Consider the following 18,580-nt stretch of genomic DNA (forward strand, 5'->3'; position numbering starts at 1 on the left):
AGAATATGGAGCACATGAACAGTCAGCTGGGAGGTGGATTCTGCTGAAGCGGTGGGTTGAGATGTTTCAATGGACATTTTGAAACTGGATTGTTGTTGGAATCTGAGTAAATGTTGTAAATCATTTGGGGTCCTTGTAAGAACAAGCCCTTAGCCGACAAGGCGTGAGTGATAAAACAAGTTTGTGGTGGCGTCTACGTTTAAGGAAGAGGTATAAATTAGTGAGACACTACAGAGCAGCTGTGGAGTGGAACTAAAGAGGAATACAGACAGACCTTTTTCCTTTCACATGTCAGAGACAAGTATGACTAATAACTTAATTAACTGCTAAATTGCATTTCAATAATTGCTGGAACAGACTCATCATCATTATTAGTTCCACCTGGGCGTTTCCTGCTTTGACAAATGACTGCTGTGAAACAGGTCTCTTAATCTGATTTATCTGGGAGCAATAAAGGAACAAGAGTGCTCTGATGGGAGCAAGGAGGATTCAGGTTAAAGGGACAGTTCATACATATTTTTCCTCTCACCTGTGAGTCTGTTTATCAGTTTAGATTATTTTGGTGTGAGTTGCCAAGTGTTGGAGATATCCGCTGTAGAGATGTCTGCCTTCTATCAATTACAATGGAACGAGATGCACTCAGCTTGTGGTGCTCAACACACCAAAAAATACATTTCAAAAACTCAACAGCAATGTCTATTTCCAGAAATCATGAGCTGGTTACTAAGTATAGTCCACAGACCTTGTTGTGAGCAGTTTCATGTGGGAACTTTTTTTTTTTTTTTTTACCAAACTCCACCCACCAAACGAATCACCATGTGGAAGGAAATGTGGATCTACACATGGATGAGAGGCTACTGCTACCCCACCTTAGCCAGCTAATGTTAAAGCTCAGCTGAGGAGGACGCCATTACTGTTTTTAATCTTGCGCTGTCACAACCATGAGCCTCTCGTCCATAAGTAGATGCACGCTTCATTCTGAGCGGTGATACTGTTGGGGGGTATAATTCGGTAGAAAGAATATAGTTCCTACATGAGGTGCTCACAAGAAGGTCTGTGATTTATCTTGAGTAACCAGGTCATGATTTCTGGAAAGAGACGATGTGGCAACGCTGCTTGATGCCAGACAACCAGAATACCAGTGTATTTCTTTAAAGAAAAGATATATCAACTCACGGCAGTTGGTGGCACTCCTCCAGGAAGCGAGGCCGACTTGAGCATCCTGACAAGCGGTGGCATACGCCTGCAGCGAGGAACACAGGGCTGAACGATTCCCTTCCCTCACACACATGTTATACAAGCAGTTCCTGAAGAACGGCGAAGGGTTGACCACTGCATGACATGCCAGAAATGAACTATTCCCCGGGTCATTGATGTTGCCACACATCCAAGGACTCTGGTAGAGACGCAAGTCTGTGCACATTCGATACAGGTCATCGCAGTCACCGTTACAGGTGAGGTCATCAGCAATGGACCGCCAGCCCTCTGTGAACTGTTCAGTAGACTCCGCCAGGCGTCCATTTGGAAGGCGAAGGTCATCGGTGGCATTGCTGTTGAAGACACCACATAGGCCGCAAGTAACATTGTAATAGAGGGTGGAGAGGGAGATGTTGAGGAGCCCCTGGCGAGTGTACTGGACACGAAGCAGACCACGGGACTCCACCACTGTAGCATTGCCTGGTGCTCTGTAGATCATCATTGTCTCCATTGGATGGACATATGGGAGAGCCACTGGTTCACCATTCACCTGGAACACAAAAAGGTGTCAAAGCCATAGGTATGCAACCGCTGAAAATACCCTGCACAAAGATTTAAATGCAACACTTTTGTTTTTGCTCCCATTTTTACAGGTTTAAGTTAAAGATCTAAGACTTTCTTCATTGACTCAATAGATATATTTCTCTCAAATTTTGGTCTTAGTTAAAGTCCATGTTAGTGAGCACTTCTCCTTTTCCAAGATAATCCATCAACCTGGCAGGTGTGGTATATCAAGATGCTGATTAAACAGGATCATTACGATATAGATGTGCTTTGGGGTGGTCTCAATAAAAATCACGTTGTGCAAGTCTTTTGTGTGTATAAAAAAGAAGTCTTGGATCTTTAATTTAAACCTTTAAAAAATGGGAGCAAAAACAAAAAGTGTTGCATTTAAATTTTTGTTAAGTATAGATAACAAAAAGGTTTTTGCTCTGCAGAGAAAATACTAACCTTTACTATATCAAAATCTGTCCCTCCCATCTGAGCTTCCAGGTTAGCCACTGTAACGATCACAGGTCTTTTCCAAGTGGGGCCTTTGTTCATCAGCCGCCTGCCAATCTTCACCTCCACCATGGAGCCATTAGCCGGCACTGCGCCACACAGCTTCAACAGGTAGTAGGAGCTGTCGTCTGGGAACAGCAGGAAGGTGCCATCAAAGGAAGACGTCACTGAGTTCTGAGTGATTGAGCACACTCCCTCCCTCCGAGGGTAGCAACCCAGCAAGCCCACCTCCGCCACGCACACCTCGCCCTCTTTGCAGGACTCGTTGAAGCAGGAGACTTCCCCAGCAGGCCCACAGGTGCAGCGGAGGGCACATTCACCTTCCTCACCACTGGGACCTGCCCAGAAAGTTTGATTAAGGGGGTAATAGAGGCCGTTATGCTCACAGCCACAGTCTTCACGCTGTACACAACGACTGCCGCTGAGAACGTAGCCTTGGTCACACTGACAGCCCTCAGTACAAGGGTGAGCACAGTACAGGGGAGCAGTGAGGTCGGAGCAAGAGGCTGGGCAGGCACTTGTGCACACTTGGTAATGGCTGAACTCCGGACACGACAAAGCTGAGAACCAGTAAGAGAAATAATGATGTCAGATGACACTAGTACATGTAAGATGAAGAATCTGTGTAAGCTAATTCAAACTGAAACTCACCACAGAAGGTGCGAGATCTCCAGGGTCGTATCGTGACACCAAGGGCCTGGCACGCCAGAGCATAGGCCTGGATGGCCTGACAGAGTGTGGTGATATTATCCCTGTTGCTGCACATGTCATATACACAGCTATACACAAAGGCTGTAGGGTCCACTACGGCTCTGCAGTCCCTAAAAGGTCCATCGGTTTTGTTGATGAGCCCACAGTAGTCTGAGCGAAAGTAGAAGGCTTCTGTAAGAGGGTCACACACGCTGCAGTTCTGGGCGCAGCCATCTGTACACCTCCAGTCTGGGTCCTCTGCTCGCCAGCTGCCTCCTAACTCCACCACGCTATCTGCTAGAGAGCCGTCAGGAAGCACGGGATCATCAGCAGGGTCGTCATTGTAGTTGCCACAAAGGCCACAAGTGTTGTTGAAGTACGAGCTGGGCAGGGAGATAGATGCATAGTGTTGACCGTCATAGGTAACTAAGAGTCCAAAGTCTGTTTCTAAAGCAATGGCAACCCCAGACTGGTAAACCCTAACAGCACCAAGTTGGAGTTGGACCGGTAGAGTCTTCACCAAGCCATCCACCTAGAGAAAGAACAGAGGGAAAATCAGAAAAGGAACAAAGGATGAAGGTAGAAAACTTGTCCATTGTTAATATATGCTGGCATCCTGGATCGTCAGCATGCAGCCCTCTTCATCCCCCTCTGTGTGTGATAATGATGCCAAAGGCACCTGTTAGCATCTTTATGAGACGCACCAGGCTTCAACTAACTCAAATGTAAACCCACCTGCAGCAAACTTGATGCTGAGAGCAAATGATATAGTATAAAGAGCAAGAGGAAGCAATGTGTAGGGCAGGAGGGACAGGAGGTGGATGGGTCAAACAAAACAAGATTTGCAAATTTGCGCCCTGTACGTCACTATGAGACACCTGGGGGTGGGGACGAAGTGTCTGTGTTTCATGACCCAGGAATGAGAACAGGTTGCATCCAACTTGTATTTTGATATCATGAAAAACAGGTAGATGCATCCAAAAGGTAATTATAGATCTGTTTACTGTCAAAATCACCCTTCAAGGTAGTCAAAGAAGATCTTCACAGCGAAGTTTAAATGCAGCCACATAACCCAAATCCAAAATTCACATCGGCCAAACCAAGAGGCAAACACAAGAAAAATATTATGGCAATTCCTCACATAAAAGGAATCCACAGATTCTCACCTGGACTGTTCCAAAACTGCCTTTGGGTAACGTGACTCGGTGTCCGTACACATCCACTGTCACGTCTCTGAGCCAAGAAACCGAGGTGACCCCACGGTTCTCATTTTTGGCCTCCACAGTGAAGAAGGGCAGCCCAGCCACCTCCCAGCAGGGCCGAGCCAGCAGGTAGGAGCAGGTTCCCTGGAAGTGATAGAGGAAGCCATCGAAGGTGTGGTAATGAGGGTCGCCAAATACCACACAGGTGCTGGTGCGGGTCGGCTGGCAGTAAAAGGCCCCCTCCTGCTGCTCGCAGGTCTCCAACTGCCCGCATGGAGCCTCCTGGCAATGCACCTCGTTGTCAATGTCAAGGCAGCGGCATCGCTGTGAACACTGGTCAGAGAGCCAGAAGATTTCCCCTCGTCTGTAAAATCGCCCTGGAGAGGATGTAGGAAGGACAGAAGAAATATTTACATACAGTTCTGCATGAGACAAATCCACATGGGCATAACTGGAACTTAAACTTGCCATTGTAGCTGCAGCCATTGGCAGGATCGATCAGTTCAGTGTCAACGCGGAAGAACCATCGCCCAGGGATATTAACATTGGTTGTCTGTTCAATGTTCACCACATCATTTGAGCGTGATCCTGGCAGATTGAAGAAGTGACCAATGTCTCCGCCATTAAAACCTGACTGAAAAGGGGAAAGGTGTGAGGGACGTAAGGTGAAATGTTTATCATACAATGTCTTTAATATAAAAGGATGATCAAATGTATAAAATGATCTTGGGGACTTTGTGAGAATACCTGAGCTGTCGTGCCACCCAGTCCTGTTAAAGGATCTCCACCGCTGGCTGTTCCTGTGCTCCATGTGATTTCTCCGTAGTTGAACATACTGAAGAACCCCACGCCATCTGAGATGAGTACAGTTTGGAATGTGTTCACCTTTTAATCAAACAAGAGGATGAAAATAGTTTTACAAAGAGAAAAACAGACATAACATGCAAAAAACAAGAGTACCATAATGGAGAAGAATCACTTCAACATTCAAAAAATGTCCCACTTGTGAAGGACTCAGAGCCACAGCTGCAGCTCTATTAGCTATAGCTGGTAGTTCTGTGGAGAGAGGTGTGAGTGGAGTCAGGAATGGTTGGGCAGCAATGTAGAGGGTCTTAAAGGGGATTGGTTCCTTTCAAAACTTAAAAATTCCCTGTAGTTTCCATTTCAATATCTCTGTTGGCACCTCATGACAAGGCTGTCACAGCAGGATTAAAACTGTAGGCAAGCTCTCCCTGTCAGAGAGCATCTGGCAGTCTCTATTGGCTGGTGACTTGGGCAGTAACACAGTGGTACAGCTTTGGCAGCCTTCTGCAGTTTCAACAGGCCGCTTTGACACTCTGTGGTGAGCTATCTGCAGTTACATTTATAAACATTGTGCACGCACAAAACGAGGCCTAAAGGAGGCAAAAGTTGTGATCTATTAAATCAGGCTTGATAGGAGAAACTTTGATCCATGATTATGAACATTTTGGAGACAGGAAATTGGCGATGCAAATGGTGAGGTGGAAGCCTGACTGTAGAACTGAGCGCACACCATTTTCAACTTTTGTCTGTACGTACAATTTTTGGTATGGATCCTACGCACTGTTTTATAAGGCTGAAGCTCGGAAATGAGTTAGCATTTTAGCACTGCCGGTTCCCTTGTCTCAAAGTCAATGGGTTTTTTGGTTGGATGCCTTAAATAATGTGGTTAACACAAGACTTTCACGTTTTATTCTATGAGATAAAATACATCAGTAAATACCCCACTTGTGAATTTTGAAGTCTTAAAAAAAGACAGTTGCTAACAAGTGGCTAAAAAAGGCTGCAGGACGTCATTCCAGCCTTGTTGTGTTGGCGACACTGAAGGCATGCAACCGTGGTATAGTTCGTTTAAAGCCTAATGCTAGCTTTTTGCTTCTGGCGACTGAATTTATGCTTCAAAAATCTGAAAAGTGGTGCTCATATGTGAAGAATATCTTGCTGAAATAAACATTTAAGTATTATAAACAGAATGGAATAAAAGATAAAGTCCGCACACCAGAAGCTGCTCCTTGAACAATTTATTCATGTGTTACGTTTCGGGCCCCTGCCCTTCATCAGACATGAAGTGAATGTGAATACACCTCCATATATACACACACAACCCCTTAGGGTCACCTGACACAATCAGGTGATAAACCACAGGTGTGAGAACAATAATAATAATCATCAAACAGAAAAGAAAAATATGTATTTCTGATTGATGAGAAACAATCTTTAAATGCAGTACAATGCAACAATGCTAGAATACCACTTTACAAAGATTCTATAAGAAAATCTTTAAGAAAATCTTTAAGAATTTGCGCAGGTATAAGGCCTGCAGTGCAAATATAAATATAAACAAATCCCACACACTTTAAATATCACATAAAGAGAAACATCAGGTGAAGACCATCATAAATTTATGCGATATTAAAAGGGAAAAAAATGTTCTGTAGAGGCGTCTCTAATAAATATCAAACCACAGCGATATGGCAAGTGCAGACAATATGAGAAACATGGCTCACACAGTAGTAGCAGAAAACAATCAAATCCAACATCATACCAGCTACTGAGGGAACAATGTAAACACAAATGACAAGTTCCTAGACCCATAGAAATGAAGCGCACGGACCACACACATCATAAAAAAGGCCTCAAGTCAAAATCAACATTAAGCCCTTTGGGAGCCAAAGTGTCCAGGGTATATATCCAAAAAGCTTCTCTTTTAAGTACGAGAGAGTTAATGTCACCACCACGTGAGGGCTGTTTAACTAGTTCTATACCTATGTATCTGAGAGAGGAGACATTATGCGAGGCTTGTGTGAAGTGCACTGCCACTGGACTTCTGGTGTCGTGGTTTCTAATGTTAGATCTATGTTCTAGTTTTTAGTGGTCTGGTGGTTTTACCAACATATGCCAGGCCGCACGGACACTTAAGCAAATAAATAACATTTTTGGTATTGCAGGAAATAACACCCTTGATGTTAAAAGACTTGCCATTCCGTGGATGATTCTAGCATTGTTGCATTGTACTGCATTTAAAGATTGTTTCTCATCAGTCAGAAATATATATTTTTCTTTTCTGTTTGATAATTATTATTATTGTTCTCACACCTGTGGTTTATCACCTGATTGTGTCAGGTGACCCTAAGGGGTTTTGTGTGTATATATGGAGGTGTATTCACATTCACTTCATGTCTGATGAAGGGCAGGGGCCCGAAACGTAACACATGAATAAATTGTTCAAGGAGCAGCTTCTGGTGTGCGGACTTTATCTTTTATTCCATACTTTTACCTGTTATTGAAGTATTATAAACAGAGCCACAGAGCTTATTTTCTGCAATAATCCAAAATCTAATGGGAAGATCTCACTGGCTTTTTGTTGCGGTAACAAGGAAATTGCTAACTTCCGTGTTGGCCTACGAATAAATGTCCTCCCTGCAGCACAAGATTTGCTTTTTTGATGACCTAGCAGTTGTTAATACAGGCTAAACAGTATATTGAAATGTGTAACCAAAATATTTCATGCAGCGTTTGGACTATACCGGTGTTGTCTGGCTTCCTCCGTAGAAGGTGACTTGATGCCATGTTGCAATAAAGACCCAGGTAGCCGTGAAGGTGGGCATGTTTTTAAAGTACTTCCGGACATCTTGTGTTGCCCTCTCCAGTATTTCTGGTTCTGTGGTCTCTCGGTAGTACACATCTCCGCGGATGCCATTGTGCACATCTGCCCAGAGCGGAGCAATGAACGATCTGCTGTCACTCAGGGGAAAAGCCTCCGGTGTGAACTGGCTAACCTGCACGTTGAAGGAGATCACGCCATTGTTGTTGACCTGTGGACAGAACAGGCAGGGTTGTACTTCAGCATCAGATGGATTTGTCAATGGTTTGTTACAAGAGTTTGAGAGTTTTGATCAAGGCTTACATAGATGGAACGGTATGGGATGTTAAAGAAAATGAATGGAATAAGCAAAGTGATTTCAGCAGAACTCCCATCATCCATCTTTGGGGTCTCTAGATCTCTATGGCCGGGTCCATATGGATACAGGATATCCTGAGAACTAGCTAAAAGGAGAGTAATGCATAAGAGCTCATTAAATCAGGGTTCCCACACATTTTCATGGACAACATTTCAAAACTTTTTCATGACTTTTCAAGAACCTATAATAACATTTTATGAATTTTACTGTGTCTGCTGTCTGGTTATGGTATTTGTGTCACTTTCTTGGTGTAACTGCAGATTCTGATCTCAAATTTAAAGCTCATTTTGATGCAATGACCAAAACTATTTTGTCATTTACACAATATAGCTAAGGTACGACCTCTGAGAGGCTTGTTCATGCTTTTGTTTCCAGTCGTCTTGATTATTGTAACGTTCTATACACTGACCTACCTAAAACTGCCATTGCAAAACTACAAACCATTCTGAACACTGCTGCTGCCAGGGTCTTAACAAAAACTAAAAAGAGAGACCACATAACTCCAGTTTTACGTAACGTACACTGGCTCCCAGTATCTTTTAGAATCGATTTCAAAGTCCATCTGTTGGTTTTTAAGGCTCCTAATGGCGATGCCCCTCTAATATCATAGACTCCCTATCACCTTATGTCCCTCCACGAACCCTGAGTTCCTCCACAGCTGCACCTCTAGCTATTCCTAATGTCACTACAAAAACCTTCGGGGATGCTTCTTTTAAATACTATGTCCCAAAAATATGAAACACCCTGGTTTTCCATGACTGTGGGAACTTTGTTAAATGTACTTATCTCCACCCTAAAGGTTAAATGAATTGATGTGGATGCCTTATACCTCCCGTCTGTACCAAGATGCTGAAGAGGTGGAGCAGAATGACTGGACAGCCTGGCCTGACCATTCTAAAAAACAGAGAGACAGAATGAGATGAGAGATCATTACGACAGTGTGATTGATTTGCTCATTATGTTACCATTTCCTGAGCAACCCCGTTTGAGCAGCTGCTACATTATCTGTCCTGCATTGTCCAGCTAATGGAAATGCAGGTGGACATGAGTCATAGGACAACTTCTTATAAACAAGGCCGTTAGACAAAAGTGGAGAGGAGGGAGAACCATCAAGCCAACGTCACGTTACTTCTTTAAGATCAGGCTCCCAGGTCTCCCCTGAGGGGCCCTGAAAAGGCCCTATTATGCATGCCAGAACAATGTGTCAGGATCACATTTGCCTTACAGTCCCATGTGAGCCAGCAACAGTGGACTACGGGCCTCTCTGTGCCTCGGTTCCCTGCAGCTGACCGAACTGGCCCACTCTGCTCCAGTGTCTCTGTGTCTGAAGCCGCGAGGCTGCTTAGGACCTCATTACCACTTCTGTTTGGGATCCATCCATGCCTTGTTGGCTAGAGGGAGAGCAGCGTAAACACTGGGGCACTAATGGGTTTAAGTGAGTAGGTTTGAATTGCCGAGGTCCTTGCAGTGGCCCTTTGGGGCTGTTCAGTGCCTGGCTTGGCAAGTTTCCCACTGGCAAAGTAGAGTGTACAGCCAAGTTGGCAGATCTTCCAATCACCATATAGCATTTAAGCTTAATTGTTTAATGAAAGAATGAAACTTTAAAGGTGCTGTCTGTACATTTGGTGAATTAACATTAATGAGTCTAAACATCGCTGCCAACTTTACCCACAAGTTAAAACTGCTCTCTTCTGAATATCATAGATCTTGTTAAACATTTAATCTATATCTGCATTTTCCTCTGTTATTGTGATATTTTCAAACTGTGAAACTGTCACATGTGAAGTCCTCACCAGTATCGAAACGTCTCCCGCTTAATTCCTATAGTGTTTATTGTTCATAAAGTTTTTTACCAGGAGCCGAATTATTCACAGAGGTCTCTTCCTCTCCAAAACAAACGAACCAGGTGATTCTAATCGGTAAAAACACTGAATAAAGCAGGTTTACATTACAAATCGGGGTTTTCCAATGCAATGTGGTTTGGCGTGTCAGACAGGCTGCTAGCCCAGCACCTGCTAATGTGTGCTCAACTATTTTCTTTGATTACTTAAGATCCAGACGTTCAGGGAGTTTTTACCAGGAGCCAAATTATCTGCAGTAACCAAACAGACCTGAAGATATAAACTGGTAAAAACACTCAATAAAGCAACTTCATGTTAAGAAAAATGGAGTGGCTTCTAACCACAGTGGCCAATACGAAGAAGCAAAGATGTGAGAATGACCCTACAGCCAGTGTTTAGTTTGTCCATTCTGGGCTACTGTAGAAACATGGTGGTGCAATGTGGTGATTACCGTAGAAGAGGACCCACTCCCTGTGAAGATATAAACGACTCATTCCAAGGTAATAAAAACACAATGATATTTATTTTCAGGTGATAATCCACTAAAGAAAACATACTTATTATATTATATTCCATTTCTGCCAATATATCCCCCTAAATCCTACACACTGGGCCTTCTAGGTTCATACATAGTCAATTAATCAAAATAATGTCTACTAAAAAATTTAAGACATTTTGGAAATATAACGAGGATCCACTAGGCAGCCTGATAACTACCAGCTAGTCAGCGTTATCTCAGCAAAGTATTACTGGAAAGTCATTGTTAGCAATGATGTCTTTGTAGTGTTTTAAACGTTAGATATAATTCCTTTTGGTAGATAAACTTTAGCATCTGGGTCAAAATTGAATCAATTGCTGCTGGCTACTGTTATTAATGTTTTTATCAGGCAGTTTATGTCTCTGTAGAGTTCTCGCGAGAGCACAATTTGAATTTGCTCAGCGAGTCACTCTGGCAATCAGTAATGATGCTCATTACCTATGCCCATGAAACTGAGCTGCACCAATCACATCGGTGTATCTGATATAGGCGGGCCAGAGGCGAGCTAAACTGATGACGACAGTGCTGCGACGACGAAGTGCGGAATCAGTCAGTAAACATTGCGAGATGGCTACGGATGAACACCAGTTGTTTGAAACGGCTTTGGCCGCTACAATGAACAAGTTAGACTTGGCTTTTTCCCTAAAAGAGGAACTGAAGACGGCGCTCGAGTCTTTCCTTTGCAAGAAGGACATTTTAACTGTTTTGCCGACCGGATACGGCAAGAGTCTAATCTACCAGTTAGCTCCGCTGGTAGCTAAGCGTATACGTCACCTCATGTATTGTTCTGATTGGTCGTAGTGTTATCCAATTGTGTGCAGTGATATTTTCAAATGCATGCTTGGTGCCGCCCCTCGAGTTGGGCCATTTGCATTACTCATGGCCAGACCCTAAATCTTTCTAGATTTGGGTCTGGATTTCCAGGCTAACACCTTACTTCAATAAAGAATAATTAAAGAGGAATTAGTATGCTCATTTCAAGGTTTAAACTTGTATCTTGGGATTCAACTGGAAAATGTATACATGGTTTAATGTCCATATGTTCAGTCTGTCTTTAAGCCCCCCTGCCGAAAAAGCCCAGCCTGCTCTGATTGGTCAGCGTTTCTGGGTCTTCTGTATCTCGGCATCAGTATAACAGTACTTTCTACTGTTAAAAAATCCCCAATAAAAGCTTCTAAACCAAAATGTTCACAACCAGACATCACAATTGACAACATCAGCAACATGATCACATATTTTCCGGACATTAGCATGTAGCTACATGTAGCAGTGTATGGTCACACTTGCAGTAGTGTGCCTGGGGCAGATGACCATATAAAGAAATCCTTCATGAGCTGATGTCAGCTTGTCGTGAAAGTAGAAAAATGTTGGAAACAGTATTCAGAACAGTCTGAAGCCTGAGGTTTCTGCTTACATGGATTACTTTTATATATGTTTACGTCATTATATGAAACATTGCCCACGTTTAATATAAACATCTGACATTTTAACGTGATATATATGACAGAAAATAAGAAAGAGAATGATAGATCCTCTTTAGTATATATTTTTAAATATATACTAAAGAGGATCTAGTATATATTTCAAAAAATATATACGAAAGAGGATCTATAGTATATATTTTTAAATGAATATGAACCCAGCATGATGGTGCATGATGTAATTTTTTGTTTTTATTATCCATACAGTGACAAAAACAGGTGTTATCTGTTAAATTCAAGCTATATGACGCCATTGAAAGCCTTGGAAAAAGTTAGTAAGTGGACCTTTGAGTTGATATTGGCTGTGTTTAAGTGTTTAAATGTTTAAATGTAATCACTAGGGAGGGGGGGGAAAAATCAATACAGCATAGTATCGTGATAGTTTTGTGTGGCAATATCGTATTGTCACACAGTGCCAAGTATCGTTTTTTAAAATTATTTAAATTTATAACATTGGAAATACAAACTAAACTTTAGGTAGCCTCCTCGCATAATATAATCAATTGCTTTTTCATTCCTCTAGATACATTTTGCTTAAAAAAAATGGCTGAAGTGATATGAACAGACTGAAAACTTTATCTTATTAGATAACACATATGTTGACTAATTTAAAGTTGAAAAAAGGTAATACACCGCAATAAATTTTATCACAATACTCGTCATATTGCAACATATTAAAATCAAATGATATTGTATCGTGACTTAAGTATCATCTTCTGGTGATTCCCCACCCTTAGTAAACACCAAATCCTGGCCACGCAGATGTCTGGACCAGCCATCTTTGCTTTAAACACTGACCAATGAAATTCAGGAAACTTCTTTATTCAATTTGAAAACTGAACTTTGATATCTATGTGTAAACACCTGCAGCCTACACAGTTAACTGTCCTGAACACAATACTGTTGATCTGAGAGCTACGTGAGGTCAATTGGAGACTTAATCACCTCTCTAATGTGTGAATTCTATTCAGCTTGATGCTAAATTGTGTTCAGGTGTGCCAAGCTTAGTGAGCACCGCTGAGAGAGGTCTGCTCTAATGTCATCAGCCTCTCATCAAACATTGTCAACAGAAAGATTACCACAATTGCTCTTTTGACTCCTGTAGCTCACCATCTTATCTGACTGGCATTAACTCAGCACCTTTTAGCATGGCAATTAAGATAAAGCCCCCGGGACTTAAAAGATGAACAAGACACTTCAACGTGTTTATCTCTGGGGTGACACTCAAAGAGACACTACTCTTACTGTATCAGGTAAGCCACATGCTTTATCAAAAGTTAATTCACTTTCCTATGTACACTTAATTTACTTTTCTTTGCATATAAGGCTTGAAAATGAGTTGGAGTTGTGAAGTTAAGAAGTGATATACATTTTAATAGTCTACTTTTATAGTCTTAATTTTAAGGTTAGTGGAAATGTACCTGCAATAGTAAACCAGTGGTTCCCAACCTGGGGTTTGGGACCCAAAACAGGGTCCAGAGATAAATTTGAGGGGTCACAAGATGATTAAAGGGGAAACTGACAAAATTTCTGTGACACAAAACTTACTTACTTTACTAATTGTTTCGATTTTTTTTCTTGTGAAATATGTGATACATTTACCTCTTTGGGTTTCTAAAAATCCTTACAATTAAATAAGTGGTTGAGCTGGTCATAGCTCATGTCCACACTTTGACCGTAATCTGTAATAAGGGGTTGGACGTGGATTATGTTTTGTTTTAAGGGGTTTGCGATGCCTTAAAATGAAGCAAACAAGGTTGGGAACATCTGTGTTAGATATCAGCAGTTGTATTAGATCATGAAATGATGATGACATCACCAACAGCAGCCTGTATACTAGATACTTTTTCCTGAACAGATCGTAAATGACCCCAAATACCTGATATATGGGCAAAAAAGTGCATGTTTGAAGCATCAAAAAGCCTAATGAGGAAAGTTCAAGTTCATTTACCTCACAGTTGTGTCATAAATAAAGTAACTACTGAGGAGCAGGGGAGGAAATGATGCACTCACCTGCCTTCAGAGGATGGACATCTAGCACCTCAGTAGTCTGACCTGGCAACCTCCTTATAGCAGTGTCCCATCCAGCACAGGACCATCCACAGAGTGATGGTGGTGATGATGAAGGTAGTCAAAACAAGGCAGTGGAGGTGACAGAGATTAAAAGAGGAGAGTATGTGTAGAGGGGCTGGATTTCCAAATAGAAGAGAACTTCTTGTCCAATTCCAGCTCCGCAGGGTTACCAGCAGAAGCAACAACAATCCAAAAAGTCTGTCTGTGTGTTTAAATAATGACGTCCTTACAGGAGAAAAGTGGAGATTAAAAAGCACCTGTTGTAGCTGTGCCTGAAGAAGCAGGTGCAAACTTTACCTGGGATACTGTTCAACTTAATCTGAGATCAGTGTTTGGGGAAGGGGGTAGGTGGGGAGGAGAGGGAAGTTGAGGGGAGGGACGGCATAGGAATCTGAGGAAGAGAGGGAGTGGAAACGGAGCAATATGTAAGGAAGGGGGAGAGGGGAGGTCAGAGATGTGGAAATGATGGAGGTAGAAGTGGAAAAAGCAAGGAGAAAAAGTGCTTGCAGACATGTTTTAAAGGCAGGAGAAGAGGAATTTGTTGCACAAAGAGAGGCTCTCATAGAGGATGAATGTCAGGCCTTTTGGGCAGGATCTGTCATTTACACCTGCAAGGTGCCAAATGATAAAATATGTCTTTGGTGGAAAATTTGGGGGAAACACTGCAGCCTTTATCTTGTGGAACAATGAATAACCAAGGCCTCAGCAGCATTTAAAACCATTTAGTGGTAATTTCTATAAAAAATGACGGTCAGTTTTCTTCCCTATTTAATTGTTTGTTTGGCAAGTCCTTTGCGGGTATAAATCAGACACTCTGCCTTTGGATTAGGCCTCAATTATGGTAAAGACTTTGCCAGAGTTCAGTCGGTGCAGTTAGGGCAGCTTCAGGGCACCCGAGCACACAAACTCGCCAAAGAAGTACAGTCTCACTCTGGGGCATTTATGGACAAAAAACAGAAACACACACACAGTCTGAAACCTTGCTTTTCAAGCTCCATGGTAGGTAGAGTTACAGAATTAACATGAGTCACTTTGGATACTGTGTACCCCCTTTTTTTAATTAGGAACAGCCTCATTTACAGGGTTATACAAGACACTTCATCTCCATAGATGCTGGAGAGATAGGGAGGGGAAATCTCAGGTGGATCCACACTGATAGGGGTCTGGGAAGGAGAGGGCAGTCAGTTGGGTCTTTGTTGCAGGAGGACAGTGGAAGTAATTGGAGAGGCAGGGAGCAAGATGTGTGAAAGGCTCCAGGACTGAGGGCAGGCCCCGGGCTCCCATTAAGCAGCACCGAGGCTCTCTGCGGAGGCTTCTTTATACCTCCCACGTCTTGTTGTGTAAATGGACACATACTCTTAAGCAACCTGTGAAAGAGAGTGTCGCACAAAAAGGGACAAAAAAATCAACAGTCACAGGTGACCTACTGGGCCGGGGGAGCCTCTTGATGTTGGGTACATGGTTTGGGAAATGTCGTGCACGGAGAAGTGGGAAGGATGAAGATGGGCTGATACACCTGCTTTCTCGCACTTACTGCCTTTCGTTCCTGTTCACTGACACCCACAACAACTCATTAGGAACAGAAAACATGATAGGAAATGATAACGCTCCCATTTCCTCTCCATACTTGGGTGGTCAACTTGAGGGTATAGTATGGATTTTTTGAAGTGGAGTACTTATAATGAGTCAGTGCATTACATACAGTAGATGTCAGTCGGCATGCTCTCAGTTTGGAGGAACAGGCTGGGGTCTCATACAGAGGCTAAGGGTGCTTTCACACCTGCCCTGTTAAGTTCGGCTCAATCAAACTCAAGTTTGTTTGCCCTCTAAGTGCACTTTGTTTGGGCAGGTGTGACCACAGCAATCACACTCGGGTGCACACCAAAACACTCGACCTGAGACCTTCTTGAAGAGGTGGTCTTGGTCCAGTTACAAACAAACTCTGGTGCGGTTCAGTTGTGGTGAGAACATGTTGTGACCTCGATCCGAATCAACTGCAGTCGCATTAAGCATAGTTTGGTTAAAACAAGCATGAGCATGTTACAGTCCTGGAGGATTATTAATGTGCACCTCCTCCTATAATGGTCCGCTTGTAAATGCTGCTGTGAGAGCATGAACCAACTCTAGCCAATTATACAACTTTATAAAAAATGAGTCCCTGATTCGGACCAAAGCAAGACAAGTCTAGGTGTTAAGGAAACCTAAGTGAAACTTTTCTATATTCTACTCAAAGCCAGACTCCATTAATTCTTTTAAAGAGATGGTTCAGATTCACTGAAGTCACACAATAAAACAAACTACTGATCTTGGCAGCAGTAGACCAGCATCTCCCATGTTCAGCGAGGTAAAATTGCTGTTTTTGACAATGGAGTCTGGCTTTGAATAGAGCATTGATAAGTTTCACTTAAGTTCAGTTTTAAATACTAAGGTTTTCGGAAAATGCATGTGGTGGAAGTAACCTACAGAACATATGTCTGGATAAATGAGACTTGGAATATACTGCACGAGTTATGTGAGAGTTTGTAAACGCATGTTTTGATATAGTTTTACTGTTGATACATGCCGACCCCTTTGACTTTAATTCATCAAGACTTTTCTTTGTTTTTGGATTCTGTGTTCACCACAGCAGCATGCGAGAGAAAAAGTTTTCCTCAGGAATTCAAAGAAGCATGGGGTGAGTAGCTGATATACACACGGTCATTGAGGGGTTGAAGTATTCCTCTAATTAATGTTCATATGTTAACAATGCATATAAGTAATGTAGACAGTTTTTGCTTGTAGTGACGAACTTACCGACAATTGTCACCTGACTCTTAAAGATAACAAAGCGTTTTAGCAAAGTCTTTCGGCTCATTCTATCAGTTTTAAGGCCCGTACACTTTAGGCTAGGACAGCAGACACCCAAACTTTGTGTGGCCATTTTGAACAGGTCCAAACACCTTTGCCTTAGGATGTGGTCAAGTGACTCATTGTACACGTAAATTATTTGAATCATTCACTTACATCCATCCTTTCTGCAATACTGCTGAAGTGTGAAAGCTTCTTCACCTTAATGACACTGAGTCTTTGACTTTTGTCTGGTTGTTGGATGGGATGATTTAAACTCTTAACAAGAGCAATAAAAATCACCTTTGATACTGAAAGATTGACTAAAGCATGAGATAAGAGCAGTAGCTCTTTGAAGTAACATTGAGTGGAAGGGCCTGAGCTCTTGCTCTCAGTTTTTCAATGAAATGTCTTAACACAGAGTTCAACATCAAGAAACTCCACTCAGTGAAGACGCAGACCGATGTCAAGGATGCTGCAGAGTTCAAGAACTCAACTCCAAATAGAGGTGGCCCAAGGGCTTTGATCCCTGGAGAAGAGGCAACAGCAGGAGCAGTTATAACCAAATAGTTAAAGTATCTGTGGAATAAGAAAAAGTTGCAGTACTGATGTTAGTAGCACTATCCTGGTTAGAAATGGGAGCGGCTGAGAGTATCAGTGTGGCTTGAAATGCCAGTGGGTGGTGCAGCTCATACCACCTTTAAAATTGTTTGCAAGAGATAGAAGACAGAAATGACATCAAAGGTTTCTGTGCAGCAGGAGGGCACCGTGTGGGAACAGGGTCAAAGTATCCAGCATCACACGTTCTGGAGAATCCATCAAGCCTGACCTTCACAAAGAAGGTCCTGGACTGGATACCCGCTGAGCTCTGTTCGGCAGTCACCTAATCCGTGGAGTGGGCCACTCTAATTCAACCCGTATGCCCAGCGGTTGGCTCTGCCCTGCCCTCCTTTCCTTCCTTTCCATTCACAATGGTGAACCTCCTTCCAGTAACCCAAACCTTCTTACCCCAGTGACTCCTTCACCTCGGAGCACAAAAGACCCTGTTCAGCCCTCCTGCCCTCAATCCCACTTCATAATGCAATGGGGCAGATCAAGGGCAGATCAGAATACCAGCCATGCAGCTAGGTCCTGTTTACGCAGCGAGGTGCTAGGTGCGATCTATACAATGCAACCGCATCCATCTTCCAACCTCGGTCTGACCTTGCATTAGTGAACATCTCCAAGCTCAGTGACAACAGTTTGGCCTTGGCCATGTTCACTGTTGGTGAAATTACACAGAGGTTCACAGCTCTACCCAGAAACTGCTGTGACTTTTCCAGCAAAGCTTTCTTATCCACATCTTAATGCAGCATATCTGTTAAAGGATAACTTCAGTATTTTTCAACCTGGGCCCTATTTAACGAGTTGTACCTATGAATCATACGCACACATACACATGGGGAAATAGGGCCCAGGTTGAAAAATACCAAAGTTATCCTTTAACAATACCCTCTAATAGTTACATTGAAATCATCGAGAAATTTCCATGTAGAACCCACATGCAAAACAAGACTAAGAAATGCAAACGGCTCTTTAGCCCCGTTTCCACTGAGCAGTACGGTACAGTCTAGTTCAGTTCGGTATACTTTCATTTGTTTCCACAGTGAAAAGTTGTGGATGGTACCAATGGAAACGTTCCGTACCG

The 18,580-nt window shown here is 42.7% G+C and overlaps 1 protein-coding gene across 1 annotated transcript in view; it reads right to left on the bottom strand.

Annotated features, from left to right (window-relative positions):
• The window catches only part of tecta (tectorin alpha), a 45,680-nt gene extending 27,531 nt beyond the window's left edge, over nucleotides 1-18,149 (bottom strand). The window contains exons 1-10 of the mRNA XM_050041023.1: nucleotides 18,097-18,149; nucleotides 8,964-9,028; nucleotides 8,080-8,219; nucleotides 7,700-7,987; nucleotides 4,899-5,036; nucleotides 4,620-4,785; nucleotides 4,116-4,528; nucleotides 2,911-3,481; nucleotides 2,209-2,819; nucleotides 1,177-1,747 (exon numbers count right to left, since the gene is read on the bottom strand). Coding sequence (XP_049896980.1) covers nucleotides 1,177-1,747; nucleotides 2,209-2,819; nucleotides 2,911-3,481; nucleotides 4,116-4,528; nucleotides 4,620-4,785; nucleotides 4,899-5,036; nucleotides 7,700-7,987; nucleotides 8,080-8,219; nucleotides 8,964-9,028; nucleotides 18,097-18,149 — 3,016 coding nt within the window. The remainder of the gene's footprint in view (nucleotides 1-1,176; nucleotides 1,748-2,208; nucleotides 2,820-2,910; nucleotides 3,482-4,115; nucleotides 4,529-4,619; nucleotides 4,786-4,898; nucleotides 5,037-7,699; nucleotides 7,988-8,079; nucleotides 8,220-8,963; nucleotides 9,029-18,096) is intronic.
• Between the last annotated feature and the right edge of the window lie 431 nt (nucleotides 18,150-18,580).

This window comes from Epinephelus moara, chromosome 3 (genome assembly GCF_006386435.1).
Source record: "Epinephelus moara isolate mb chromosome 3, YSFRI_EMoa_1.0, whole genome shotgun sequence".
In the NCBI taxonomy this organism is placed as follows: domain Eukaryota; kingdom Metazoa; phylum Chordata; class Actinopteri; order Perciformes; family Serranidae; genus Epinephelus; species Epinephelus moara.